Consider the following 13,043-nt stretch of genomic DNA (forward strand, 5'->3'; position numbering starts at 1 on the left):
ACCCCAGCCCACCCACCCAGAGCCACGCCCCTGCCTCGCCCCCAACCTGCGCAACCTCAGGGGGACTGGATGGCAGCGCTGGCCGTGAGCTACTCAGGATGTTGGGGCTCCTCGAGTTGTGTGCGCACAGGCCACGGCCTCCCTGGCTCGAAGGATCCAGCCCTCGTGTGCTGCTGGTGCACAAGAGCGCAGCAAGGAGCATGGGGCAGTGGGCAGGCGAGAGGTGCACCAGCTGGGCCAGCTGTGGACTGGGTGGGCAGCAAGTGGCAGGGGGGGTCAGGACCGTTGGTCAAGTTGGCTTCAGGTTGTCTCAGCTCCCTGGGGCCAGGGCAGCCACGTGTTGGCAACCCGTCATTGGGCCGGGGTGCGCGAGCAAGAGGGCAGCGCAGGGAGACCATGCTCAGAGCCGAAGCTGCCCCAGGCGTTGTGGGGAGAGGCCTGGGGCTGGGGGCAGGGGCACTGGGCCCTGGCTCTCTGCGGCCCACGCTGCCTCCTGCTGCCACGGGGCCAAGGCAGGGACCAAGTCCAGCCGCCTACATTGGAGTCGCGCCGCTGCTTGCCACACACAGGCACATGCAGGGGTCAGGGGTCACGAGCAGGAGGTGCCAGCGCTCATTTAGAGAGAGAGCAGGAGCTGCCAGACTCTGCTCTCAGGGCTGGAGGTAGGGCCAGGCACCAGCGCCCAGGGCTGGGCTGATGGCAGCAACAGGACATCCCTGCACCCAGCACCCCTCACACACGCAGGCGCTGCCCACTGCAATGCAGGGACCTGATCCAGCTCGAGGCCCGCAGCACGGCTGGCCAGGGCCGGAGGGGATAATTTGGGAAGGGAGGGTCGCATTCATGACCTAGGCCCGGCTTCATGTGGAGAGAGACACCAAAACCTCAGCCAACTTCTGCAGGGAGCTCCAGGGCAGTCTGGAGGTTTTCTTCTCCATGCGCAAGGACGGCGCAGCAGCAGCCTGTCCCCAGCACCAAGGAAGCTGCAACCCAGAGCTCTGAGCTGTCCTGGACACATGCGCCCCAATTCCCCGTGTGCTTGCGTCCTTGTCCCCCCCCCCTCCCACTGGCCTCTCCAACCCATCCCCTCTGTAACCCCAAGCTCCTTGAGACACGGACCGTCGCATTTTGTGCTGCATTCAACAGCACAGGGCTCCGACCTGGCGGAGTCTGGAGATGCTGCTATCACCTCCCCACCTAGACTAGACCGTGCTCTAACGACTGACTATCTGCCAGCATCGTTAACAATACCAAGCAAGAACTTGTCAGGGCTCAAACAGACTGTCACCTACCAAATACAGCGAAGCTCTCCACCCCCCCGCCCTGAAGAAACAAAAAAAGGGGGGAACAGGGAAGCTTAGCTAGTAGTTTCATCAATAAATCAATTTATTTAAAAGAATATGTTACAATTAATTACACTAAGTGACTTTACCAAACAATTTTAGAGTGGTTAGCTCTAGAGAACGAGGAATGAAACACTGTTAGCGAGTTGGTTTTGTGGGGTTTTTTGTTGGGTTTTTTTTTTCTCTTCTTCCTTCTTCACATTTCGGAATCACAAATAAAAAATACAAGATACTGCAGTGAAAATACAATTAGAGTTCTCTCAAATAAATTAAAAGGGGGATGTGCACGGCACTGAAACCAGGGCTGTTTTGACTGGCTCGCAATAAAAAGAGCAAGGGCATGAGACCAAAGTTTTGGTCAATTTGGTGGTAGGCATCAGTTCTGGCCCCTCCTGGCCAGGGAGACCCCTCCTTCACCCGCTGCTCCTCCGCTGATCGTATTATTGCTGTTAGATCTAGTATGTTCCTCCCACACAGGAGCACGTTTCAAGCCAGGGTTGGGTTGGGGGGGGTGCAGAAGCAGGGACAGAGTATAGGAAGCAGAGAGAAGGATGCGTGGTCCACCCTCCTCCCTGAAACTCAAGAGCAGAGCGGGGTCTATACACGCTGGCTTCCAGTTTGGGGGGGAGGGGGGTGTTGCTTTGCGGCACTGCAAAACTGGGGAATAGAGCAGGTGGGATGGGAGATGGGACAACAAGGACGGCAGCTGGAGAGAGCCGAAGCATTAGATGCAGGCACGGCTGCTGCTCAACCTGTATCCGACTCCCCTGATGCTGTTGCACCTCCGAGACCTGCCTGCGAGCTGCTAGTTTAACCCCGGGGGGAGCACGCCCGCCGGCAGCCTAGACGTACCCAGAGAAGGGGCTTTCCAGCTCCATGGGGATGGGAAATAAGTAGCTGAGGGGAGAAAGAAGCACAGGGAACTAGACCTCTCCCCGCTAGGGTCCAAATTAACCTACACGTTGGCACCAGGCCCAAGCTCCATGGTCTCAGCCAGGAGCCTGGTTCAAGTGCAAGATGCTTGCTAGAAATGTCCTTAGATAAAACAGAAGGGGCATCTCAGAGAGCAGGTCTACCCCATGCTGCCCCCTCCAGCCCCTGCCTTTCCTGCAGTACCAAGAGGCTCTGCTTTGGTTTGCTGGGAGAAAATGCTTTCCCCTGAGCACACCCAGCCACACAAACTGCTCACAGCCCAGGGGCATGGGGCACCTGTGCGGGACAGCCGATAAACACACCGGTTTCCTTGCCTTGATCTCGACTGCAGCCACCCAGAGAGAACAGGGCTGAGCTCAGCCTCAGCTCATTAAAGCTCTCGCATGCATGGCACCTTCCAGCTGTTTCATGCCAAGAGTGCTGGAGGAAAGCAGCTACCGCATGTTCTTGCCTATAAACCGCCTTAAATATAAGATGCACCTTGTTGATGAAATGCATTACAATCAATGTTGCTCCCCACCCCCATTATGGCTTGCACAGAGCAGAGACAGAGCGTCATCTCCAGCCGACTCGCCCTCCCTTTCCTGCTTACCTAAAACCTCAAGTGCTGCTGGAGACCTTCCAGCTCCCTGACCTGGAAAAGAGCTAAAGAGCTGTGAAATAGGAGAAAAGACCCTCGCAGACAGCAACGTTCCCCTAAGAAAAGTTAGCTTCAGTGGTAGAAAATTGAGACCATGAAAAAGGAGAGATGATTGTTAACACCTGCCCAAAGAGTGATTGATACAGGGATCAAAGCAGGGTGCTTCCATCTCAAGCAAGGAAGCTGATTTTTTTTGCCCAAACACTCACCCCAGATTTGGGGTAGATATGAAGGCTAGAAAATATGGCATATAGTGAGTGCAGCCTGCCCTGGTTCCCGTGCACAGGGTCAGAGCCGCGGTGTCACGGCAGGCCCAGCCTGGCTGTTTCAAGGGGGGGAAAAACCACTCAGAGAATTAAAAGCACCTGAAAACCGATCCCCCGCTTCGATCGGAGTTTGTACCTTGCGAGCCTGAGCTGGGGTAGGAGACAAGGCAGACGCCCTGGGGCGGTTCTGGAGGGATCAGAAATCAGAGGAACCGAAGGCACCGGGAGAACGGGACCTGCATCCTGCCATGTTTCACACACTTCAATGTGGCCTTCAGAGCAATTCCAGCCCCCAGACCCATGCCCCGAGTGCACAGCAGGGGTGCGCGTGGCCTACATCCCTAGACTGCCACAGCGTTTGCCTCAACACAGCTGCAGCTCGAGGCTACAGCAGAGGGGGAGGTAGGCTTTAAAATCCACAAGCAGCGTGATGCCTGGGTCACGGCTGTTTCGCTTGTCCCGTTTACTTGGACCTCTCTGCCGAAGCCCCCAGTGTCCCTGACTAGGGCTGAGGACGGCCCTGGACATGCCGGCCCCATGCTGCACAGGGGTTTTATGCTGCCTCTCTCCATCTGCCCCAGCCTCCAGGCAAACTCCAGCATTGGGGGAACCCAAAGCCTGGTTCACATGCTTGAAACATGGTAGAAAAAGATGCTGAGCAAGAGAGGAGAAAGTGTCATTGGTTCATAAAAATCCCAGAGCAGTAGGGCAGGAAGGGAGCTCCAGAGGTCACATCCAGTCCAACCCCTGCCCGAGGCAGGGTCAGCCCTGTCCAAGCCATCCGAGACAAATCCTATTCATCTTCTCGCTGTGCTGAGCTGAAAACAGCCCCCTCCGCTCCTTCCCGCACACGCCCCACCAGCGAGCTGCCAACTTACCACTCACTCCAGGCCCAGAGACCCCTGCATCTACCCCATCGCCTCCTACCCAGCCACTATCCTGGCACCTCCAGACCATTCTCAGGTGGCAGTGCCAGGATCTGAGTAGGAGCAGGAAAGGAGCTGGGGACCCAAAGGACAAATGCTGGGAGAAGACGGGCACCAGGTTGGCTGCAGCCCTGCCATCAAACCTCCACGCCCGACTTGATGAGCCACTAAACAGGATTCCCAGGCTCTGCACTGCCCCAAGGCCAGGGTCTGGCCTCCCCTCCGGACACCACAGATCTCCACAGGACTCAGGGCTCCCAGGGGCAGGGCCCCATCCAGCCTGGCCAGCGCCAGCAGAGATGGAAGGGAACTGGAAGCTGCAGGCGGGGGCTGGATGGAAGTCTCTCATCTCTGCTCAGTTAAAATCAGAAGCAAATTCACAGCTGCTGAGGCTGGGGCTCAGGGAAGACTGACAATAGCTCATCTGAATAAGCAGCGTGGGGGCTAGATGTGGTTGGGTACTACTGCATGCAGGTCTTGCAGCGTCCAGCCAGGCTGGCTTCCCCCTGGCTCTCCAAGGCTGACAGGAGGCCGGGCACTATCCCTTGCGTGGTGGCTTTTCCAACCACCTTTGCCAGCCTCTGAAGAGGGGGCAGAGAGAAGGCAAATTGATCCCTTCTCCTCTGGGCTGCAGAGGTCAGGGACAAACACTGCTCACCTGGCTGTACCCAGCCCTCCCCACCACAACACTGACAAGCTTTGAACCCCAGAGGTCTGAGCTTGGCTTGCTGCTCTTGGCCGGCGTTGGACGGCTCCCTGTTCCATGCTCAGGCTTCAGGATTAGCAATAGGGAACCAGCATTTGCTCTAACAGGAGACAAGAAAGGAAACACCTCCTTTTAACTGCAGAGTACGTGGCCCGTAGCTCCCAGCAGCTTGTAGTGCAAGGCAAAGCCTGGCTCCTTTCCCCAGCCAACTCCAACTGGCCTGGGATTACTCGGCCCAGTGCCCATCTCAACCAGGCATTATAACATCCAGCCCTGCTTGCACCTCTGCTAGACAATGATTTGGGTCTGAGAGAAACAAGCCTGAAAAAGGACGTGAAGGTCACAGATGGAGAAGAGGAGAAGCGGAGAGAGGCAGCCCTGGAGTCGGACGTGGTAAAAGCACTGACCCCAACATGCTTCAAGTCAAGGAAACGCCAACACTACCTGTCCTAGCAGCTGCTTCACAACGCCCATCACCTGCCATACAGAGGTGCTGCCGGCTGCACAGGATTCAACTAGAAGGAGGCAGTTGATGAAGGCCCTACCTAGCCCCGGCTCCCAGCTCCACTCTCTGCCTGCAACAGCTGGTTGAATGCTTAGAGCTAGATTTCACCCAGCCAGCTTGCTCCTGGCATCCCAAGGCATGTGGGCAGAGGTGGAGGGGCTGACTGGGCCACAAGGCCAAGTTTCTCCCTAGCAGGCACTGGCCCTGCCCAAGGTGCTTGCAGCCTGCCTTCACCCCAGAGCACAGACCGACTGGGCCAGGTACAGGGATGATGCATTTCCCATGAGCAAATTCACAGCTCATCTGTTCTCTGCCTAGCCAAAGATGGGTTCCTAGAGGCAAAGGCTCGCCCCACCACATCATGGCAAGTGCCAAGCCCTGCCCAGGCCTCCGCTTCTGGCCTTCCCACAGTGTCATCCCCTGGGTAGAGGCAGACAAGGCTGCTGCCCCAGGGGAATGCTGGCAAACTCGTCTGGGGCTTTTGCAGTCCCTTTCTCCCCCCTTGTCTGCGAGGCACAAGCCCCCCTTCACTCTCCCCACCCACCTATCAGTGCTGCCTCTGCAGTGCACTAGTAAGGGAGAAGGGGCCTCCGTGCTTGCTGTGCAAAGCCCTCTAGGTATCAGCAAGGCCTCACCCCAGCATGGCAAGGGGCTTGCAAACACCCCTTTGCCTTACACTTCAATGGACAGGAGTGCAGTCAGACCCAGGGGCAGCCACAATCCTGCCCCCCAAACCATGTGATGGAGACACCCATCGAGGTACTAACCAGCCTCTGAGCAGCTGCAGGGCTCCCCTGACCACTCCCGAACCACCAGACCTCAAGTCTGGCTCTCCTGGCTCCCAGGGTCCCTCTCACTGTTCAGCCAAACATTCACAAGGGCCGGGGATGACAATCAGAGCAGCCTGGGCTGTAAACCCCGCTGTATGCAGAAGGAGAAGCTACCCAGCTCAGCACCCCACCCTGCTGAGTAGAAACACAGGCACTGAGGTCAAGAGAGGGAAAGGAGACAGCTATGCTGTCCAGCTTTGTAGAGCATATCACAGATCAGCACACAAATCCCCACTTCCTTCTCCACACATGCACACAAATCCCCTGCTCAGGCCAGCTGAGTGCTGAGGGACAAAGGTCCTGGCACTGTCTGTGGGCACAGCTGGGTCCATCCTGTCAAACAACCCAGGCCCCTGCAAACGGCACCAGTTCTCTGGCTGCAGCAGCTCATGTCTCAGCCTCAGAAGCCAGGGAAGGGAGGGAGCCTAGAGATCTGTGGAGAAGAACAGCAGGGGAAGCAGCCCTGGGCAGGATATTTCAGTCCCTTGCAGGTCACGAGTTGCACAAAAATACACCTTCCGAGGGGCCTTCACTTGGGAACGGGCCTGACCCTAGCTCTCTAGCATGTAGATGAGTTTCACTGCTTAACAGGCAACACAAAGGGAAGCCCTGAAGCAGAAGCAGGAAAGGGGACACAACTGGGCCCTGCTGGCAGGAGCAGAAAGAATAAGCTGTTGCAGACCAGGTTAGACAGGGCGGGGGAAGCTTTCAAGAACAGGCAGCTTGCTTGATTTTTCCTAGCAAAAGGGGATTTTTCCTAGCAAACATCTGCGTTTGGACATTTGCCTGCAGTGTTGGGTGAAGCAGGATTGAAAGGTGCTGCTAGTGGGAGAAGGATAAAACACAAGGAGAATAGGAAAGCAGCAGAGGATCCAACGCCAGGTCCATGCAGGATTCTAATCCCCAATCCGCCACTGACCTCGGATGCAAACCTCCAGCTCGCTGCACACGAGCTCGACCTCAACGCTCCCGAGTCACCGGGGTTCTGCCTTCTGCGGTTGCAGGGATGGGCATGTCCCTCGGAGCGATCCCATTGGATTCAAAGAGGGCTGCCTGCATGCAGATCTTCCAGGTGCCAAGATGCAAAACAATGATCCTTTATCAAGGAAAGATCCCCACACTTACCCCATCACCCTCCCTGAAATGCCAGACCCTGGAACTGGGATTCGATGCAAAAAACAAACCACTGACAATTAAAAGCTTGTAGCTCTGGAAGAGTCCTTTAGCAAAAGAGAGGTATTTCCCTATTGGGTTACTTTTTTAGCTTTTTTTTTTTTTTTTTTTTTAAAGTAAAAACACAACAGATATGGAAGAAAGAACTGCGCATAAAAGCGCAAGCTTAAAAAAGGTCCGGGCGCTGGTATGAAAGTGTAAAAGAAATATATATATATGTATATACAGGTCTGGTATTCTGTATATATAACTGTTCTTCTTTATACATACATATATATGTCTGAAGTGTGCAAATGGATGGCGGTGTCTTCATTCCCAGTTGTAAAAAATACAATGTACAGTCCATCTCTTGGTCTGGGACTCAAGGGGGGGTGGAGGAAGAAGACCGGGGCGGGGAAAGAAACCAAATGGAAAACCCTGCAGTGGATTTTATGTCATCGCAATGTTTGGTCTCCCTTGGGCATTGCTGAGCCTGCTGTCTCTGTAGCTGCTGAAGTCCATAAACATGACATTCACGAATGGTATTATTATTAATATTTAGTTTAAGGGCTTTTTAATACAATAAACAGAATTTTTTTTCTTTTTTTTCTTTTTTTTTTAAATTTTAAGTGTTAATTTTGGGGGGTTTACACTCCTCCGCAGCGAGGGCTAAGTGGTGGCATCCCTCTGCTGTGACCTGACCATCTGAAAGATATTCTGAAAGAGAAGAGAGAAGAGAAGGCAGCAGTTATTCAGCAAGCCTCTGGGTCTGGGTGCATGTTGCCGACACCCATGTCCCCGCCCCGTGCCAGGAGCACCTTCTACCCGGGAGAAGTGTACAGGGGCTCCAACTTGCCCTCAAGTCACATTTGCTCATGGCAGGGCCAGGAGTAGAGCCTGGGGAGCAGGGTTTGGGCCCGACTCCCAGCCTTGCTGCCTCCCTACAGCTGGTACCAGGACCCAGAAGTGCAACTCAGCATCTCACCCTGAGAAACCAGACTCCCCTCCCTGCTGGGCTCATCACGCTAGTTGGTTACAGTGCCAGCATCCCCCAGCAAACTTTGCCCGTGCTCCACAGTCCTGATCCACGGCGGCACCTCCTGTGCTGGTACTCAGATCCCCTCCACCCATGCCTACTGCCTCATTGATGCCTCACCTTTGCATCACTCCAGCTCTGCTAACAGCTCACTCCAGCATCCCTCCCACCTCTCAGATGTGAAGTGGATACAAACTGAATGGTGGTTTGCAACTGGGAGAAGCCAACTTCCCTTCCTGGTCCCTGGTATCACCCTGCCTCGGCCTAAGACAACACCACGGCCATTGCCACAATAAGCAGCTCACCCAGCAGAGGTGCTGCTTGCTGGCCCGCGGTCACGGTGGGCTCTGCTCAAGTCTGGTCCCCACGGCTCTCGGATATGCAGGCTGCAATTCTCTGCCAGGGTGATGGATGACAAATCACCATTAGTAATAACCATCATTGGAAGCCAGGGTGTGAGCAGCAGGTGGCAGGGAGCAATCAACAAGATCTGTTGGCTCAGGAAGGCGGCTATAACTTCTGCCCTGTGGCATGGAGGTTTCAATGTGCAATGGAGGCCTCTGCTGAAGCCCAGCCAAGGGACTTTGCTCCTTATGGAAAGGGGTGAGAAGGGAAGCCCCACATTAGGATAGCTGATGGCAGAGCACCATGCTGGTGGCTGGTGTGGGAAAAGGCACATTAGAGGGGGCAGGTCTGATCTGAAACAGCTGGACTCTTGGGGCTGCCACAGCTGTGCCCGCACCCTGCACCTCGGCCATGGGTCCGACTGGGTGCCAGGTGGTTTCCAGCACTTGGCTCTTTTACAGAGGTTTTAAATCACGGCATCGGCACAGCCAAGGCATGTCCAAGATGCCTTGGGGTGGGGAACTGCTGACAGCCACTAGTGCCCAGGTGTCTGCTTGTGCACGAGACTGTCGCATCCCCACAGCAAACAGGTCCTTGCAGGGATCCCAGTGAAATACTGGATGAGCCTGGTTCTTCTACTCTCATCTACTCACAGCTCCTCCTTGGCGCCTGCTCCAGCTGCTAAGCACTGACTACCCTGTGACCGTCAGGTGCTGCCAGTCCAGGAGAAACACGAAATGATCTACAAAGGGTTTCAAAGCAGCAAGCAGGGGAACTGCAGGCTAATGGAGCTCTCTCACAGCAGGCAGGGAACAGGCCTGGGCTAGCTATAAACACCACCAGGTGAGTCTCAGTTACAGACACAAGCACACAGCGTGCATCCAGGCAGGCAAGGCAGCTGCATGTTGGACACAGCTGGGGGAAGGGGGCAGAGGGCTGCATGGAGAAGGCAGCAGGGGGCACTGGCAGGATCTACAAGGACGGAGCCATGACTCTGAAGGAGCTGCAGGGGCAGCAAGATGGACCTAGTGCCCACCAGAGAGCCCTCAGCTGAACTCATGCTTCCACACTGCTGACTAGTGAATCCCTCAGGGTGAGCCACAGAGGTGGGACAACACCCTGCCGGAGAAATACCAGCATCTCCTGGCCTTTCCTCCCCTCGCTCTCTAATCAGCTGGCATCAGTGCCGCCAGGGAAGGCAGTGTGCAGAGGTGCCAAGCCGCTGGCACAGACATTTCCTCCCAGCTTCTCCAAGGAAAGTCTATTTTCTAACAAACTCTGAGCCCAAAAGTTCCTTCTGCTCAGGGCACATGCTGCATGGAGGGTTCGCTGCCTTCCCAGCCTGCAGCACGACAGGTAGAATATGAACCTCTCCAGCCACTGACCAATACTGGGGAGCACAGGCTCTGGCTTTCTCTGGATTATGCTCAGGCTGCCACGGGAGCCATTAACTGAAACTCATCTTGTTCGAAACCCAGGGCTCCTCTGGGAAAACCATTAAACCCTCAGTATCAAGGGGGCTGTTCTTGCAGTCATATGGGGAACAAAGTACATTAAATCCAAGAAGCTCTGCAGACTGCTAGCCTTCAACCGATGTTCGCTCCACTTCGTGCCAGCTGCCAGCAGAAAGGGCGGCCCAGGAAGGGACTGTGCTCAATCCCACAGAGTCCAAGCTCAGACACCAATCTCTCTTCAAGGCTTCCAGGCTAGGCTGGGAGCCCAAGTCCCAGCTCTATGGAGCAGGGTGGGGATCAGTGTCATCTGAGAGCAGCATCCAGAGAACTTCATTCCAACAAGACCCTTCCTAATTCAGCCCCCCACGCTTCCTTTCTCAGGCTTGAACGTCCGTCCTGCCCCTCTGCTACAATGCTCCTCACGTCCTTCACTTGCAGGTCTCTCTGCCACGGTCACCCCACTGTCTTCCATATGCCCACAGGCAGGGTTCAACTGTCTCAAACTCAAATCACAAACCTCCCGTCGCTGCCCACGCTGAGACGCAACAAGGCACAAGTCCAGTTTCATCTTTCAAGCACTCTCCCATGGCAAGTGAAGGTGAGGCCGGAGCAGCTAACCCTTGTTCCATTCACTAGTAAACTTTCATAAGGACTAACCATTTCCCAGGTCAGACCACAGGTCCATCTTGCCCAGCCCCTGTGTCACTGGGAGAGTGAACTGGGTACAAACAGGGTTTTTCCCACTGATCCTCTCTCACTTGCAGCCTCCAGCATTTAAGGTTTAGGAACTTCTGATTCAGAAGCCATGCCCATGAGCCCCATGCTTGACAGCTACTACTGATGCCCCTTTCCTCCAAGAACGTGTGCAATCCCTTGGCGAATCTGGCTGAACTCTCAGCTTCTACCACATCTGGTGACAAGTCCCACACTGTAATAACACTACATCAAAAAAATTCCTGGGGTTGTTTCAAACTTATTACCTACTAGTTTCATTTTGTGACCCCTGGCTCTTGTTGTAGGCCTCGCTGGCATGTTGATCAATATATGCTGCTCACACAAAGGCTTTGCTAAAGTACTGACATGAATAGGCCTCACTAGCAAACCTGAGCAATGCATGAACGTCTCACAAACAAAACTTAGCATGTGGGCCAGATGTGCACTCCTAGCAAGAGATGGTAGGGGGAGATGATGGTATAAGGTAAGATAGTCCAGTAGCAGGATGATAAGGCTGGAACAGGAACACCCAGGTCAGGATGTGAAACAAGCCCACGGGACAAGATGGGTTGAGATGTTCAAGATGCAGATGAAATGTAATATGTAATTTGTTTTGATCATGGTATAAAAAAAGAACTGGAAAGCAAGGGAATTTTGTAGCAGCCTGGGGGAGCCTTCATGGTGTTGTGCCAACTACCTTGAAACAGGTACAAATGCCTGATGTGCTTGTTAGGGCTGTGCTTGTAGACAATAAACCTGGCAGGATCTTTTCCACCAAACTGAGCCTGTGATCATTCTTTAAGACAGGACAGGTGTCAAAGTCTCCTGGCTGCAACCTGTCAACACCACAGCTCCTAAAACTTTAATGCTGACAATGCAATGGTAACACCCAACAAGAACAGCAGTAACGATGACACTGGTGACTCCAGACAACACTTGTATTGAGACAGAGTAAATAATAAATCCCTACCAACTTTCTCTTTGCCATTTAGCATTTCATAAACCCTGATCAGTTATCACGTACCCCCTGAAGTGTCTCCTTTCTAAACTGAACAGGCCTGGCCTCTGTAGTCTCTCCTCCTATGGAAGCCCCTCCATGTCATCCTTGTTGCCCTTCTCTGGACCTTCTTCCAAGTTCAGCTTCCACTTCATACAGGATAGGAGCAGACCCAAAAAAGTTGCAGTGGAATAGATAATGTCACCCCATATGCCTATCATACTCTAAATTCCTATTGCTACTGACCGCATCTTGCTGATGTGCAGATAAGCTACATGAATCCACCACTACCCCCATCTCCCACCACAGGGCCCTCACAGAAGATTGTAGAATCATAGAAAATGAGGGTTGGGAAAGGACCTTAGGAGGTCACATCTAGTCCAACCCTTTGGCTCAAAGCAGGACCATCCCCAACTTTATCATCCCAGCCAAAGCTTTGGCTAGCCAGGTCTTCAAAACCTTAAAAAAGATGACCAGCAAGTAGCAGGGACAGCCACAGGAATGCACACAACCTCTGGCACGAGCAGCAGAGCCCAGAGCAGGTGAGACTCCCTGCTGCTGCAGGAAGAGCCAGCATCTGGTTTTGAGATCTCCGATGTTTCCATGACGCTGAGAAACCTGCTTGCTTTCAGAGTAGCAACGTACACTGATCGCACTGCATCTGCGGCGCGTGGGCACAGTCAGCAGTTTACGGAGCGCTAAACATATCTGCCAAGTCTCTGCCAAGTGTCATCAATCTTTTTATATCACTTGGGGGGGGGCATAAAATTGCTAAATGGCTGGCCAGAAATATGCACAATAGAAAACTGCCCCTCCCCACCACTTGCTGGAGATGGGAACAGTCAGACAGCACGGAGGCTGGGAGCAAGATGACCAAGGGCAATGGGGAGGGGCCGAGGTGGTGATGCGCACAGAAGAGAGGCACATCCCAAGCAAACCAAGCAAGCAGAAACGTACTGAAGAAGGGGGAGTCTGGGAGCTATTTCCCAGGGAGGGAAGCAATGCAACATGTAGCACCGGGGACCAGCCGATCAGAACGCAGGGGAGCCGTTTCCTGAGCTCTCACGTACAAACTGATCTCACAGTTCCCCTTGCTGGAGTCCTGCTAGCAGCTATTCCCCCGAGCTCTCTCCAGCTCCCAGCGCTCACATGTCCCCTGTCCCGTGAGACTGCCAAGGTCACTCTTTGGCAAGAAG

The 13,043-nt window shown here is 54.2% G+C and overlaps 1 protein-coding gene across 3 annotated transcripts in view; it reads right to left on the minus strand.

Moving 5' to 3' along the window:
- Positions 1–1,357: 1,357 nt before the first annotated feature.
- Positions 1,358–13,043, minus strand: part of SNX27 (sorting nexin family member 27) — a 41,046-nt gene continuing 29,360 nt past the window's right edge. For 2 of the 3 annotated variants that reach the window (XM_025192499.1, XM_025192497.1), the window contains one exon: positions 1,358–8,018. In XM_025192499.1, the coding sequence (XP_025048284.1) occupies positions 7,971–8,018 (48 nt within the window). In that variant the 3' untranslated portion in view covers positions 1,358–7,970. Of the gene's footprint in view, positions 8,019–8,642; positions 8,734–13,043 lie in introns of all 3 variants that reach the window. The other variant, XM_025192498.1, reaches the window with a different exon arrangement.

Source organism: Alligator sinensis, unplaced genomic scaffold (assembly GCF_000455745.1).
Source record: "Alligator sinensis unplaced genomic scaffold, ASM45574v1 scaffold880_2, whole genome shotgun sequence".
NCBI classification, from domain to species: Eukaryota; Metazoa; Chordata; order Crocodylia; family Alligatoridae; genus Alligator; species Alligator sinensis.